Raw genomic sequence first — 12,563 nt, 5'->3', positions numbered from 1 at the left:
CACTTCCCACCAGCCCTGACCCTACCAGGAAGCTCTGGTGTGGCCACGCCGCAGACACTGGGACAATCCTCTACCGGACCCTGACGATTTGCATAGCACGGCTTAGGACTGGGGGTCCTGGTCCCCTCCCCTTGGTCGATCACCTCCTGACACCCAGCATGTGACCCCGTGACCTCCTCCGTGGCCGCTCCCTGTCCTCCGCCCCGGGCAGCCATGGACGGGTCAGGGTAGGCAGAGCCCACCGCAGGACATGCCGCAGCTGTGGCCCGGCTCAGCTCTGGGAGAATGGATGGGGCTGGTGATGAGTTTCGGTTGGGGAAGAACCCTGATGTCCAATGGGGACATGCCCATGGGCATTGCACACCCATGAGCACTCAAGTTCACCTTCAAGGCCAAAGCTGTTTAGAAAAGAGGGTGACCATGAACGGGGACAGGCCAAAGGAGGAGCAGCTCAAGGACCCCCGATGGAGAAAGGGGAGCACCTGCCTTGCTGCCTCCCAACCTCCCCAGACCCCTTCCTGTCCCCAGGAGCAGACCAGCTTTCTTGTCCTTGGTCAGCTGGGACTCCCCAGGGGGCTCTGATGCCAAGTTCTGCCCTGGCCAGTGGCACCCTTCACCCTTCCTCAGGGAGCCCGAGATTCCCCCTTGAGTGTGCCTGGCTCCAGTAGGCCGGAGGCACCTTCACACCCAGGATTGCCCCAGGTGCTGTTTCTTACCCCCCAGGACACGATCACAGCAGGGGTTTCCCTAGGGGATCCTTGGGACACAGCCCCTGTTGCTGTCTGTCCTGCAGAACCGACCCCCGACCTCTGGATTGAGTCAGACTGGCATCCACAGGGCAGTTCCAGCTCTGGGCATCTGAGCCACTAACCCTCCAGCAGCTGCTCTGTGGGCTGCTCCAGAGGAAGGAGTGGGCTGCTGTCTCCAGCACACGTCACCCAGACACACCTGTGGGCGGGCGGACAGCAAGGACCAGGCTCTCAGGACACTCTGAGCAGATCGTTGCTGTCCGCATCAGGTCACAGCACCGGAGAGCTCTGGTCAGCAGCATGGGGCAGGGACAGAGGCTGAGTCGGCCTTGGCGTCTGCACAGCCCCGGGCAGCTGGCTGCATTGGGAGCAGGGCTGTGCTGACGCAGGCTCACTGGGCCTGTGACAAGGTCCGGTCTGGAGGGGATTAGGGCTCAGGCCAGGATTTGGTGGGACACTGACTGGTTTGGGCTGTGGCTTCTTGGGACACCATACTCATCTGGACCAAAGGCAGCGGGGACATGGTTGGTGTTTGGGGTGACAGTGGCCCTGGGGGAGCCTAATTGTTGAGTAGGAGAACCCAGGGGACATCCAAGGACAGAGATGGCTCCTGGGAACCCCACCCACCCCAGCTATTTGAGCATCTGTGGGGGGCAGCCACAAACTCAGTGAAAGCCAGACCCACAAGGCAGTTTTGTTCACAGGCTTGGCTGGCCAGGGAAACAGAGAGGCTGGGCCTCCCACTTCCTGCCAGCCTCGGGGAACCCCAGAGGGCCCAGGAGACCCCCACTGTGGGCGGCAAATCGTGAGGACCCAGAAGGGCTGTTGGGATTAGGACCCCAAACTATTTTTTTTGGTAAATTTTCTCAAGCGAGTCACCCACTATTTTTCTTAATAAAAGGCCAAAAAATAAAATAAAAAAAGACACACATTCTCCCCGATTCCTAAATTGGTGCCTTTGGAGCTAGGACGAGCTGGGGTGGGGCGCTGGGGACAGGATTGGGGGACTTGGTCTGTCTGCGTTAGTCACTCCTGAGTTTGAGGGAAACTGATACATGTACCAAAAGGCACTTTCATTTTTTTAAAACAGTGCTTCTGTTCTAAGAAATTCAAGTTAAGACAGTGCCTCTCGCTGTCCCTTAGTGACAAGTCGGCTACCATGACGGGCGGCGGGGCGAGAAGTGTTCATGCCAGACAGTTCAATGTTGGGGGGGCTGGGGCGGGGGGGCCCCCAGAACACCACTAAATGACGTGTCTGCAGGGAGTCGGGAGGACCAGCGGCCTTCCCCAGTCCTGCTCCTCCGGCATCTGTCTGTCCGTCCGAGCACTGGTCCCACTTTGGTCCCGGCAGAGGGTGGTCAGTCCTCACCGCCTCCGTACATGTCTGCCAGCTTCTTGAACCGGGGCCCCCAGTCGTTCAGGTAATCGTAGTCTTGGTCCCCGGAGCTGGATGAGTTCAGGGAGCTGACGGAGCCCGCGGTGGAGCCACTGCCTTCATAGTCAAAGACCAGCAGGGAGTCGTAGGGGGGCGCTGTGGGGTCATTGTCGGCTGCTCGAAGTCCCTGGGGGTCATGAGACTCGGTTAGGGTGGAGGGTGAAGGGCCTTAGCCTGGGGTCTGAGGGACAGGAAGGAGGAGACCGGGGAGGCGGAGCTATAGGGCTCTGCATACCATAGGTGCTCAATAAGTGCTCCATGCGATTAACCAAAGGGCATCTTAGAGAACAGAGGAGGGAAGGATGTTTGCAGAAGCTGTTGGAGGTAAAAAACAAATGCCAGCAAGAGGCAAGAGGGCTGGGTGGGGGCTGTGGCTGGGCAGGGCCTGTGCTGAGCTGGGGTGGTGGAGGGTGGCTGTGGCTGGAGTTCAGCCCCTCCTGGGGGGCTGGTGGGTATTAACTCCATGATCATTGTCACATGGAGTGTGAACCTGAGGTGGCCAGAAGTCAGAGTTCTGAAATGATGTTAACTATCCCCAGGGCAAAGCGCGGTAGGAAGTAGGGGGCAGGGGGAGCAGGTCTCCTCACAGGGCAGGATGCTGAGGGAGGGGCTTGGTCCAGGCCCGGGGCAGAGGGCACTGCTGTCGGCTGTGTGTGTTAACAAGGTTTTACTTTCAGGAGAGGCTCTGCTTGGGCCGCCCCACTGCCTGGGCACCCACCTCATTGATGAAGTCTCCGATGTCCCCCGGGTGGGGCACCGCAGGCCGGACTGGATACTGGGGCTCGGCGCCCACGGGCCGCTCGTCCACCCGCCGCACCCCAGCTGCCTTGCTCAGCACGTGCTCCACGGCCTCTGGCTGCTGCAGCTGGCTGAGGTCGTAGTCCTGGGAGGGCCCAGAGGAGCCAGGCGAGGAGGAGGCACCGGTGGGGGCAACGGTCAGGGCGCCAGGAAAAGCCACTGTCCCATTCTGTCCCCCGCCTGCCTCCCCGCAATGCCCACCTCCTCCTGTCCGGATCCCGCCTGTCCTGAAGGATGTGCCCCCAGGCTGCCTTCAATGGGGGCCCAGGGGTGCCTGCCCACATTCCTCATTCGTTCCTTGGGACAACCTGGAGCTAGGGCTGCTGTCACCCTAGTTCTGGGGGGGCAGTAAGCTTTAGGGGGGTATGGACTTGCCCTGACCCACACAATAGCCACGGGGAACCCTCAGTCCAACTAGGCAGCTCCAGGAGTCCCCCCTTCCAGGCACACTGCCTCCCGGTCCCCTGACAGCCCTGGTATGTGGGTTTGTCCTTTCTGGCCCCTGAGGTGCAGGGCGCAGGGTGAGGGGAGCCGGAGCTGAGGCGGGGTCCCCCCGGGCAAGGAACAGTGCAGGGAAACGCAGCAGGGGACCGGGCTGGGAGGGGCCTGCCCGGCCCTGCTGCCCTCCCTGGGTGTGGCACAGGGCGCTGGCTGCTTGCCGAGCCCACCTGGTCCTCCTCCCCGCCGCCTTCCTCGTCGTACTTGAGGATGTTGTCCCGCACGTCGTCCTCGGGGTCGATGAGCAGCTGCTTCGTATGGCGCTCCCTCTCCCGCCGCTTCACCCACACGGCGAAGAGCAGGACCATGGCTGCGGGGGGGGGGGGGGGTGCCGTGAGCAGGCGTGCGCGCATGTGCCCACATGCACCCGAGTGGCGTGCGCGCCTGCGTGAGCATGTCACACACGTGTGTGCACCGGGATGACTGGGGGTATGTGCGCCTGTGAGAGCGTGCATACGCACGAGTGTGCACGCACACGCCTGTGCACACCCGTGTGGGCATATGCACGTGCGCATGCGTGTGCAGGTGCGCACACATTTGTGTGTACGGACAGCCCATGTGAATGTGAATGTGCACACAGGGTTTCTGGCGCAGCTGGGTTTCTGAAAGGCCCCTGGAGGCTGGGTGAGGCTGGGGCTGGGGCTGGGGCCGCAGGGCGCCCTGGGCTCTGCCTGCGGCCGGGTGGGGCGTGCGCTGTGCTGCCTGCGGGGTCAGCCCTACTCACTCAGCAGCATGGCGACGCAGATGAGGATGGCCACGATGGCCCCGGTGCCCAGGCCGGCCGCGGCCACCGCGCCCATTGAGGTGCAGTCGCCATTCTCATCACACGGGCACACCTTGACTTTGATGATGGACGTGTTGGACAGCGGCGGGTTCCCGGAGTCTGTGACGATGACGGGCACGTCGTACACCCCGGCCTCCAAGTACAGGCTGCGGAGGCTGAGCTGCGCATAGTCACCTGGCACAGAGCAGCGGCAGGGCTTGTCGGTGGGCGGCCGGCCCCTGCTCTGAGCATGGCTGCAGGAGGGCAGGCCCAGTCTGCAGGAGGCCAGGCCCAGTCTGCAGGAGGCCAGGCCATGTCTGCAGGAGGCCAGGCCCAGTCTGCAGGAGGGCAGACCCAGTCTGCAGGAGGCCAGGCCCAGTCTGCAGGAGGCCTGGCCCAGTCTGCAGTAGGCCTGGCCCAGTCTGCAGGAGGCCAGGCCCAGTCTGCAGGAGGGCAGGCCCAGTCTGCAGGAGGCCAGGCCCAGTCTGCAGGAGGCCTGGCCCAGTCTGCAGGAGGCCAGGCCCAGTCTGCAGGAGGGCAGGCCCAGTCTGCAGGAGGCCAGGCCCAGTCTGCAGGAGGCCTGGCCCAGTCTGCAGGAGGCCAGGCCCAGTCTGCAGGAGGCCAGGCCCAGTCTGCAGGAGGGCAGGCCCAGTCTGCAGGAGGGCAGGCCCAGTCTGCAGGAGGGCAGGCCCAGTCTGCAGGAGGCCAGGCCCAGTCTGCAGAAGGGCAGACCCAGTCTGCAGGAGGCCAGACCCAGTCTGACAGCACAAAGCCCTCAGGGTCTGTGTGGCTGACACACATGCACGCACCAAGTGCATACACAGGTGGACGCACATACAAACACACACAGGCACATTCATGCACAAACACACATGCACACGCGCTCATGCACACACACACTACATCTTACTCTGAAGATAAGAGACATGGGCGAGTCAAGAAAAGACATGGAACATGTAGGATGAACTTATCTCCTTACTATATGAAGAGTTTTACCAAATCAATTATAAAACAAAAAACCTCAAAGAAAAACAGTCAGGGGCATTGAACAGACAATTCACAGAAGAAACAAAAAATGGCCAATAAATATATGAAAGAACGTCCACCAGCAGTTAAGAGATACAAATGGAAACAACGGTTTGGGCTAAGAAATGGAGAAATGCTTTTTCAGACATAAGGTTCAGCGTTGGAGTGGGGAACAGGCCCAGTCCTGAATGTCCTGCGAAACTGGAAACGGGTGTGACCTTTCCACACACACTGTCACAACGCCAGCAGAATTCAGAACTTGGGTGCCCACATGTAAGAAAGTGCCCCCGGGAAATATATCATCCGGGCGTCAGCTGCAAGGGTGTTCACGCTGGGCTTGGTGAGACAGCAAGAGACTGCGGCTGGCGCGGCCGAGCACTGGAGCGTGGCGGGGTCCCCAGCCTTGTGGGGGCTCCCACAGAGGAGGGTTATGCAGCCCTCTTGCGAGACTGGCTCCATCCCCCCGCCCACTCTTCAAGGTTGCCCCGTTCTTCGGGCACCTGGGTCGGGCTCACCGTTTAAGCGGGTGATGGTCCAGTTCTTCCGCGCGGCAGCCGGGACAAAGGGCAGCTCGAAGACATAGGGGCCGATGTTGGGGTCGATGTCAGCGTCGGCCGCAGTGATGTTGATGGCGTTCAGGTTGGGCTTCTCGCAGATCTGTGCCTCCTTGGGGAGCAGCTCGGGGGCATTGTCATTGATGTCGATGAGATAGACCTGGAGAGTCCCAGTGCCACTGGCTGGGGGAATCCCTGCGGGACAGACACGGGGTGACCATGTGGGGTCACTCCTGGTACTTCATGACCACAGGACAGACCACAGCCCCACCCAGGATGGCCCCATGGCCTCGACCAGAGCACCAAACCTGCGCCAACGCCCACTCAACTGCACACGGCATATGAACAGACAGCACCAGAGCACACAACCACAGCCACGGGAGCACACGTGTGCACACATGCACACATACGCGCACATAGCTGCACGCTCAGCACAGCTGAAGAAGCTCACAGCCACACTCTGGACACCCCAGCAGGGCTCCCCGTGGCCAGATGCCTTGCACTCAGACTCATGAGCAAACCGGAGAACCTTGGGGACTGTCTGAAGGGCAGGCTGTCAAGCCAAGTTTGGGCCCGGGGGACTCCGGCCCCAGCAGGCGCTCTCCACCACGGGCTGCCGCTTTTGCCGGCCTCGGTGTGCAGACAGGTGCTCTGCTGAGCCCCAGAGCTCCTCGGGGGCTGTCCGGGCCTCCACCCAGGCCAACGGTGCAGTGGGTGCCTGCTGGGTGGCCAGAGAAATGTTACTGTCTGCCCTCCTGGCCTGGGGGGCTGTGGCAACCATATTCTGAGAGTAGCTATGCCTTGTGAGGGTGGCTCCTGACCCCGACACCAACAACCGTGTTTTTTGGCTGAGACAGATGGAGCGTGTAAAAAATACGTCCTAGAGCATGTTTCTTTAATCTCCCAGAAACATCAAGATGCATTTCTGGCAACACAGCTCAGTGCCCGCTGCAGGAAACTGCTGTGCTCAGTGAAGGGCGAGGCTGTGTGCCACCAGGGACAGCGCAGGCGGATTCTATTCATCCGTGGGACTGGCACTCCGTTTGGGGGTCTTCCATGTGTCCTGCGCTCTGGCCAAGGGCTCATTTAAAGTCACTGTCTAATCTGGTCTCGGTGCCTGAGCTGCTGGAAAGGTGATGTGGAGGAGGGCCGCATCACGGGCTGGCTGCAGGGGCGTTTGCGGGCCCCACAGGCCAGGGAGGCGGGAAAGAGGTGGTGGGTGGTTGCCAAAACCTGGCTCTTGCTTGCTGTGGAACAAGCCTCATGAGCTTCAGCTGCATAGCTGTGCCTAGAGCCCAGGAGGCATGTCCTGCCTCGGGGCCTTTGCTCATGCTGTTTCTTAACTCTGTTCCTCCCCATCCCACCCCATCTTCCCCTGGCTTGTCCCTTCTGGTGCTGCAGGTCTTGGCCCCACAGTCAGCTCCTCAGAGCCAAGAGCACAGCTGGAGGCCCTGGTCACTCTCTCCCATCCCCTGTTCTGTTTTCTCCCAGCACTGCTTGCTCCTGAAATGATCTGGTGGACTTGTTTCCTGTCTCCCTGGGAAGACTGTTGACTTGTCCTTCAATATCCACCTCCCCTCTCTTCCTTAATAAAAAGAACTGAGGTCCCCAATTTTATCTGGGGTCACCCCTGCTGGACTAGAAGACTACTTTTCTCAGCATCCCTTGTGGGGAGACATGGCTTCATGATTCAGTTCTGGCCTTTATGAGCTGTGAGTGGAAGCCCTTAGAAGGGCAGGGGTGTGCCCTTGCCCTCCCAGCTCCTCCTGTTTACCAAAATGTGGTCGTGATGGCTGGAGCGCCAGCAGCCATTCTGTGGACCATGTTGAGTGGCCAGAGTGAGCCTGGCTTCTCAAGCCTCACTATGGGCTGACTGCCTCCAGCCTTTTATGTGGAAGAAAATAAACCTAATCGAGTTGAAATTACTGTCATTGCTATGCAGGTGACTCTGGTTCTAGCAGATACACTGGCCTCTGGGCTGTCAGCAGGACAAGAGAGGGGCCTCTGTCTGGCCTGTCCACTGAGGAGTAGTGCGGGGCACAGGCAGGAGTCAGGGACTAGTGACAGCAGCAGTGCCAGTGCCAGCTGGAGCCAGGCCCAGTTTCCAAGGTCCTTGGCAAACGCTGCTCTGCTAAAATGTGCACGTGGTTCAGCTGCCTCAGTTTATAGGTGGAGATGCTGAGAAGCAGTTGAGCCACGATAGGGCTGGGAAAAACCTTGGTGTCCATGAATGAGCGACTGTGGGAATGAGGGGACGGTCTGGCAGAATGACAATGCTCTGAACTGAGGACAAGAGCATGGAGAGGGTGACTGCCTGGCGCCAGGAAGGACGACAAGGCCTTGGCCCAGGCTCTGCACAGGGCACCTGGCATGGTGCCCCCTCAGCCTCCCCTCTGGGTGCCGGCAGGCCTCACTCGGTCTCCCTGCCAGAGCACCCACAAGTCACCGGAGTGGGGCGCACCGTTGTCAGCTGCCAGGAAGGTGGCCTCGTAGACGTTATTTTTGGTGTAGAGGGACTCGCGGTCCAGGACAGCCGCTGTGGTGACCTGCCCGTTGGTGGCGTTCATGTGCAGCCAGCTCGCAGGGTCTGACAGCTTTGAGTATCTGCGGAGGGAGAGGCGGGAGGTGAGGGGAGGGGAGGGGAGGGGAGGGGCAGGAGAGCACAGGTCTGCCCTGGAGCTGCAGCCTCTCCAGGCTGCCAGCTGGCTCTTTGGGACACCGGGAGGCTTTCCCCCCAGCCCTGTGCAGGGCCCTCCTGTGGTGGCATGGTGACAAGTGACTTGTGGTCACCAAGGTGGACGGGCTGTGTGTCCTCGCAAGGACCCCAGGGGCAGACGCTCTCATTGTTCCCATTCATAGGTGGGGAAACTGAGGAACAGAGAGGTGAGCGACCTGAAGTACAGCCAGTGGCTGGAGGCCAGGAGCAGGACTCAGCCTGACTCCAGCCTCGTGTGCGGTCAGTACGCCCGTGGCTGTGGCATTGCCCTGCGTGGCTGCCTGTCTGGACTGGGCTGTGGCTCTTGCCTGGAAAGACATAGCAGGTTGGGGCCGCCCTGAGCCCCAGTGGGGACCTCGTGGTTGCAGGTTCATGGGGTGGTCAGGCTCCGCTCCCTGGAAAGTGAGGGGCCCAAGGGTCGGGGGCAGCGGAGGTGCGTGTGCACGGACCCACCGCACAGCCTGCTGCATGAAGCGGTCGGGGTCCACTGCTGAGAACATGGTGAGCACAGTGCCGGGGGGCACACCCTCTTCCAGGCGGATGAGCTTGTGATTGGAGGGGAAGTAGGGGGCCTCGTTGACGTCTGTAACCGAGATGGTGACCCCCGCCGTGGACTGGAAGGACATCTGGATCCCGCTGGCCAAGGGCGCCTGGTTGGCCACCATCACGGTCAGCATGAACGCTCTGTTCAGCTCGTAGTCCACGGCCTGGAACGAGAGAAGCCAGTGGGCAAGCTGCAGAGGCGCCCGCGGGGATGGGCGGAGGGGTGTCCCCGGGCCGAGGGAGGGGTGGGATGTGGGGCTGCATGGTCAGCACCCTGCCCCTGCCTGTTGCTACATTTCCCACCCTGCTTTGTGCCCAGGAGGCTGGTCCCAAGGGATGCCGTCCCCCAGGCTGCCTTGTCTCTGGCTTCCTGCTGGGTTTGGCCAATGGGAGGAGAGATTTTGGGGTGAAAGGCCCCCATACCCCACCCTCCTGTCTGCCTCATGGTGGGCTGTAGCTGGGCTCCTCAGGGGCTACAGCACCCGCCAGGCGGCCTCTCCATGGCTTGACTGTCATCAGGCTCGGGGATGCCATGCCTGCCCTGCTCCCCAGCCGAGTGCCATCAGCCCCTGCTGTTTGCCCAGGGGTGCCCCACTAGGTGTCGGGTGGAACGGTCACTCCTCCCCCACCAAGATCTGCCCCTCTGGAACCTGTGACTGTAAACTTATTTGGAAATAGGGTCTCTGCAGATGTGATTAAGTTATAGATCTTGAGATAAAGTCATCCTGGATTTGAGGGTGGGTCCCAATCCAAGGACGGTGCCCTCATGAGAGGAAGGGCAGGGAGACTGAGGCACACAGACAGACAGGGAGAGGCCAAGTGAGGACAGGTGGGGACTGGAGTGACACAGCTCTGAGCTCAGGGACACCAAGGATTGCCGACAGCCACCAGAAGCTGGAAGAGGCAGGAAGGAGCCTCCCCGGAGCCTCCAGAGGGAGCTGCCCCGAGACACCCGGATTTCGGGCTTTTGGCCCCAGAACCGTGAGGATCCATTTCTGTTGTTTTAAGCACCTATGTGTGGTTATTTCCAGTTACCCCCTTTTGGGGGTGTCAGGACCCCAACTGATAAGTACTAGATTGGGTGTACAGTCTACTAAGGAATTAAGTACAAAGAGAAGGAACTTAAAACCTAAGTATGTGAGAGTGCGGGCAGGCCTGAAAGGAACCGAGACGCGGGCCGTGGAAGCCCACGCTGTCGCTCGGGACGAGCTGCAGGCGGCACTGGGGTCGGGGCTCTGGTGCCCCCGCAGCCCCCACTGCCCTGGGCGACCTTGAGGAGCCCGCATCCTCTCCAGGGTCTCCCTGCTCCCTGAAGGAAGGGGTGCTCCCTGCTACATCCCCCCGCGGTGCACGGTGCTCACAGCTGACGCCTCCCCTCCTCGTGGTGCTCAGCATGGTGCCGTTTGGGTCAGCCGTACCCCACAGGTGCCCAGGGGTGCAGGGGATGGTCCGAAATGTTCCTTGCCCATCACTCTTGCCCAGTGCCCAGCATCACGGGTGTTGCTCAGGGCTGTGATTATGGGAGGGGCTTTGCACCCACAGGTGTCACCTGGCAGGACGCTCAGTGGCCCAAGCTGGCTGCCTGCCTGTTGAGGCGCCCAAGGCAGAATCAATCTCTTGTCACCCCCTCACCTGCAAGATCCTGTCAGGGACTTTTGTGCAGAGAGCACGAACCCCGCCCCCAGGTGAGAACCCTCTATCCCTGGACTCCAGACGCCTCCGAGCACACGGCACCCACCTGCACCCATGCTGGGGACAGGTCATCCCTCTCTCTCCACCAGGTGCCTTTGAGGGTCAGCTGAAGATGGAGCTACTGCTTAAATTTACTGCCACATAAAGTCATGGTGTCTCTGTCCATGAACACGCCATTAACGGAGTATCTCTCTCTGGCGTCTACGGCTTCTGTGTCCCTGAGGACGTGGGAAAATGCTGCATGTCACACATTAAATATTGTGTCCACAGACTGAGTGAGGACACCTTCTAGAAAGGCTATTATGGCCAATAAAAGTATGTGGGGGCTGAAATAAAACATTTCTGTAATGGAGGAATCAATAGGTAATTTGCTCCAACAGTTTCAATTAGAGTGGCAGGGCCTGCTCTCGGGGCTCGGCTGGGCTGCCCGCCGGACCTGGCAGTGGCCCCTTGCTCAAAGGTGAGGCTGCGGGGTGAGGGCAGGGCAGGGGTTGGAGCAGGGGCATGCGGGGCACACAGGCGGCCAGAGCACGTCTGCTCTGGGAGCCAGGACTCGAAGAATGCTGGGGCTGGGGGTGGGGTGCAGAGGGGCCCCTCTCTGACCTTCCTCTGGCACCTGGGCCACAGCCCCTCACTGTCTTGGGCGAGTGTGTCGCCAGGGTAAGCAGAGAGGCTGATTCTGGCTTTGAGTTTCAACCTTGAGGCCCAGGTGTCAGGATGGAAAGACCCAGTGATCAGTCTGAGCTGGATTTTCTCCTCGGAGGAGGTTGTGACTTCGTGGTTGGAGGAGGGAAATTGTGGCCAGGGAGGAGGGAGGGCAGAGGAGACAGGGGCTCCTGAGAGGTTGGGGACAGTGACAGATGCCCCATTGGGGGAGGTCTGAGAGCTGATGAGCTGTCCGCCTTAGGTGGGGCAGAGCCTGAGAGGTGGGGGGGCTCACGAAGTCCCCAGGCCCAGTTTGGCTGAAGGGCAGAGTTGGGGGGGCAGGTGGGGCAAGGCAGGGACCAGAAGACCCACCTGAGATGACTGTGGATTTCTTTTTTAAAAAATGTTTTTAATGATTTTAGAGAGAGAGGAAGGGAGAAGGAGAGAGAGAGAGAGAGAAACGTCCATGAGAGAGAAACATCAACATCGATTGGCAGCCTCCTGCACGCCCCTCCTGGAGATCAATCTCACAGCCTGGGCATGTGCCCGGACCAGCAATCGAACCACCACTTCTTGGTGCGCAGGATGTCACCCAACTGAGCCACACAAGCTGGTCCGTGGACTTCCTTTGACAGCGAGTGAGCTGGACCTCAAGACTGAGGAGGGAAGATGAAGTCAGGACCTGTGATGGATGGCTGGGGGCTGGGTGGCCACAGACACCTGTGCCCAGGAGCCCCCTCGTCCCGTGCACACGCTGCATCAGCCCCAAAGAGACACAACTCTCAGAGGGCAGAGCGCCCAACCCAGGGACACGGGGGGCCAGGACTAGAAGCTGGCTGCTCCCGACAAGGAGGGGCGCTCTGCACGCATGGCTGGGCTGTGGTCTCCAGGGCGCACCCGCCATGAGGACACTTGGACACCCCTGCCCCACGTCCCTCTGTGGGTACAAACCTCTGCACAGCCAGGGGGTGGCGGGGTCGGGCTGGAGTGTGCGTACATGAAACGGCGCCTAGTGCTCCTAAGGGACTTGGGAACCCTGTGGCTAGGGATGAGCCTGGAGAACAACCAGGCCATAATGACAGTGACAGCAGCCAATTCTGACTTATGACTGAACTCTTACTGCGTGCCAGGCCCTGGGCCAAAT

At 60.5% G+C, this 12,563-nt stretch overlaps 1 protein-coding gene across 1 annotated transcript in view; it reads right to left on the bottom strand.

Annotated features, from left to right (window-relative positions):
• Positions 1-222: 222 nt before the first annotated feature.
• The window catches only part of CDH4 (cadherin 4), a 91,374-nt gene continuing 79,033 nt past the window's right edge, over positions 223-12,563 (bottom strand). Inside the window, exons 8-14 of the mRNA XM_087819327.1 lie at positions 8,993-9,246; positions 8,285-8,427; positions 5,785-6,018; positions 4,205-4,438; positions 3,651-3,790; positions 2,903-3,067; positions 223-2,311 (exon numbers count right to left, since the gene is read on the bottom strand). Coding sequence (XP_087675453.1) covers positions 2,108-2,311; positions 2,903-3,067; positions 3,651-3,790; positions 4,205-4,438; positions 5,785-6,018; positions 8,285-8,427; positions 8,993-9,246 — 1,374 coding nt within the window. The 3' untranslated portion in view covers positions 223-2,107. The remainder of the gene's footprint in view (positions 2,312-2,902; positions 3,068-3,650; positions 3,791-4,204; positions 4,439-5,784; positions 6,019-8,284; positions 8,428-8,992; positions 9,247-12,563) is intronic.

This window comes from Miniopterus natalensis, chromosome 7 (genome assembly GCF_054644295.1).
Source record: "Miniopterus natalensis isolate mMinNat1 chromosome 7, mMinNat1.hap1, whole genome shotgun sequence".
NCBI lineage: Eukaryota > Metazoa > Chordata > Mammalia > Chiroptera > Miniopteridae > Miniopterus > Miniopterus natalensis.
Note: the sequence above shows the minus strand (reverse complement) of the source record. Positions and strands in the feature narration are given on the sequence as shown.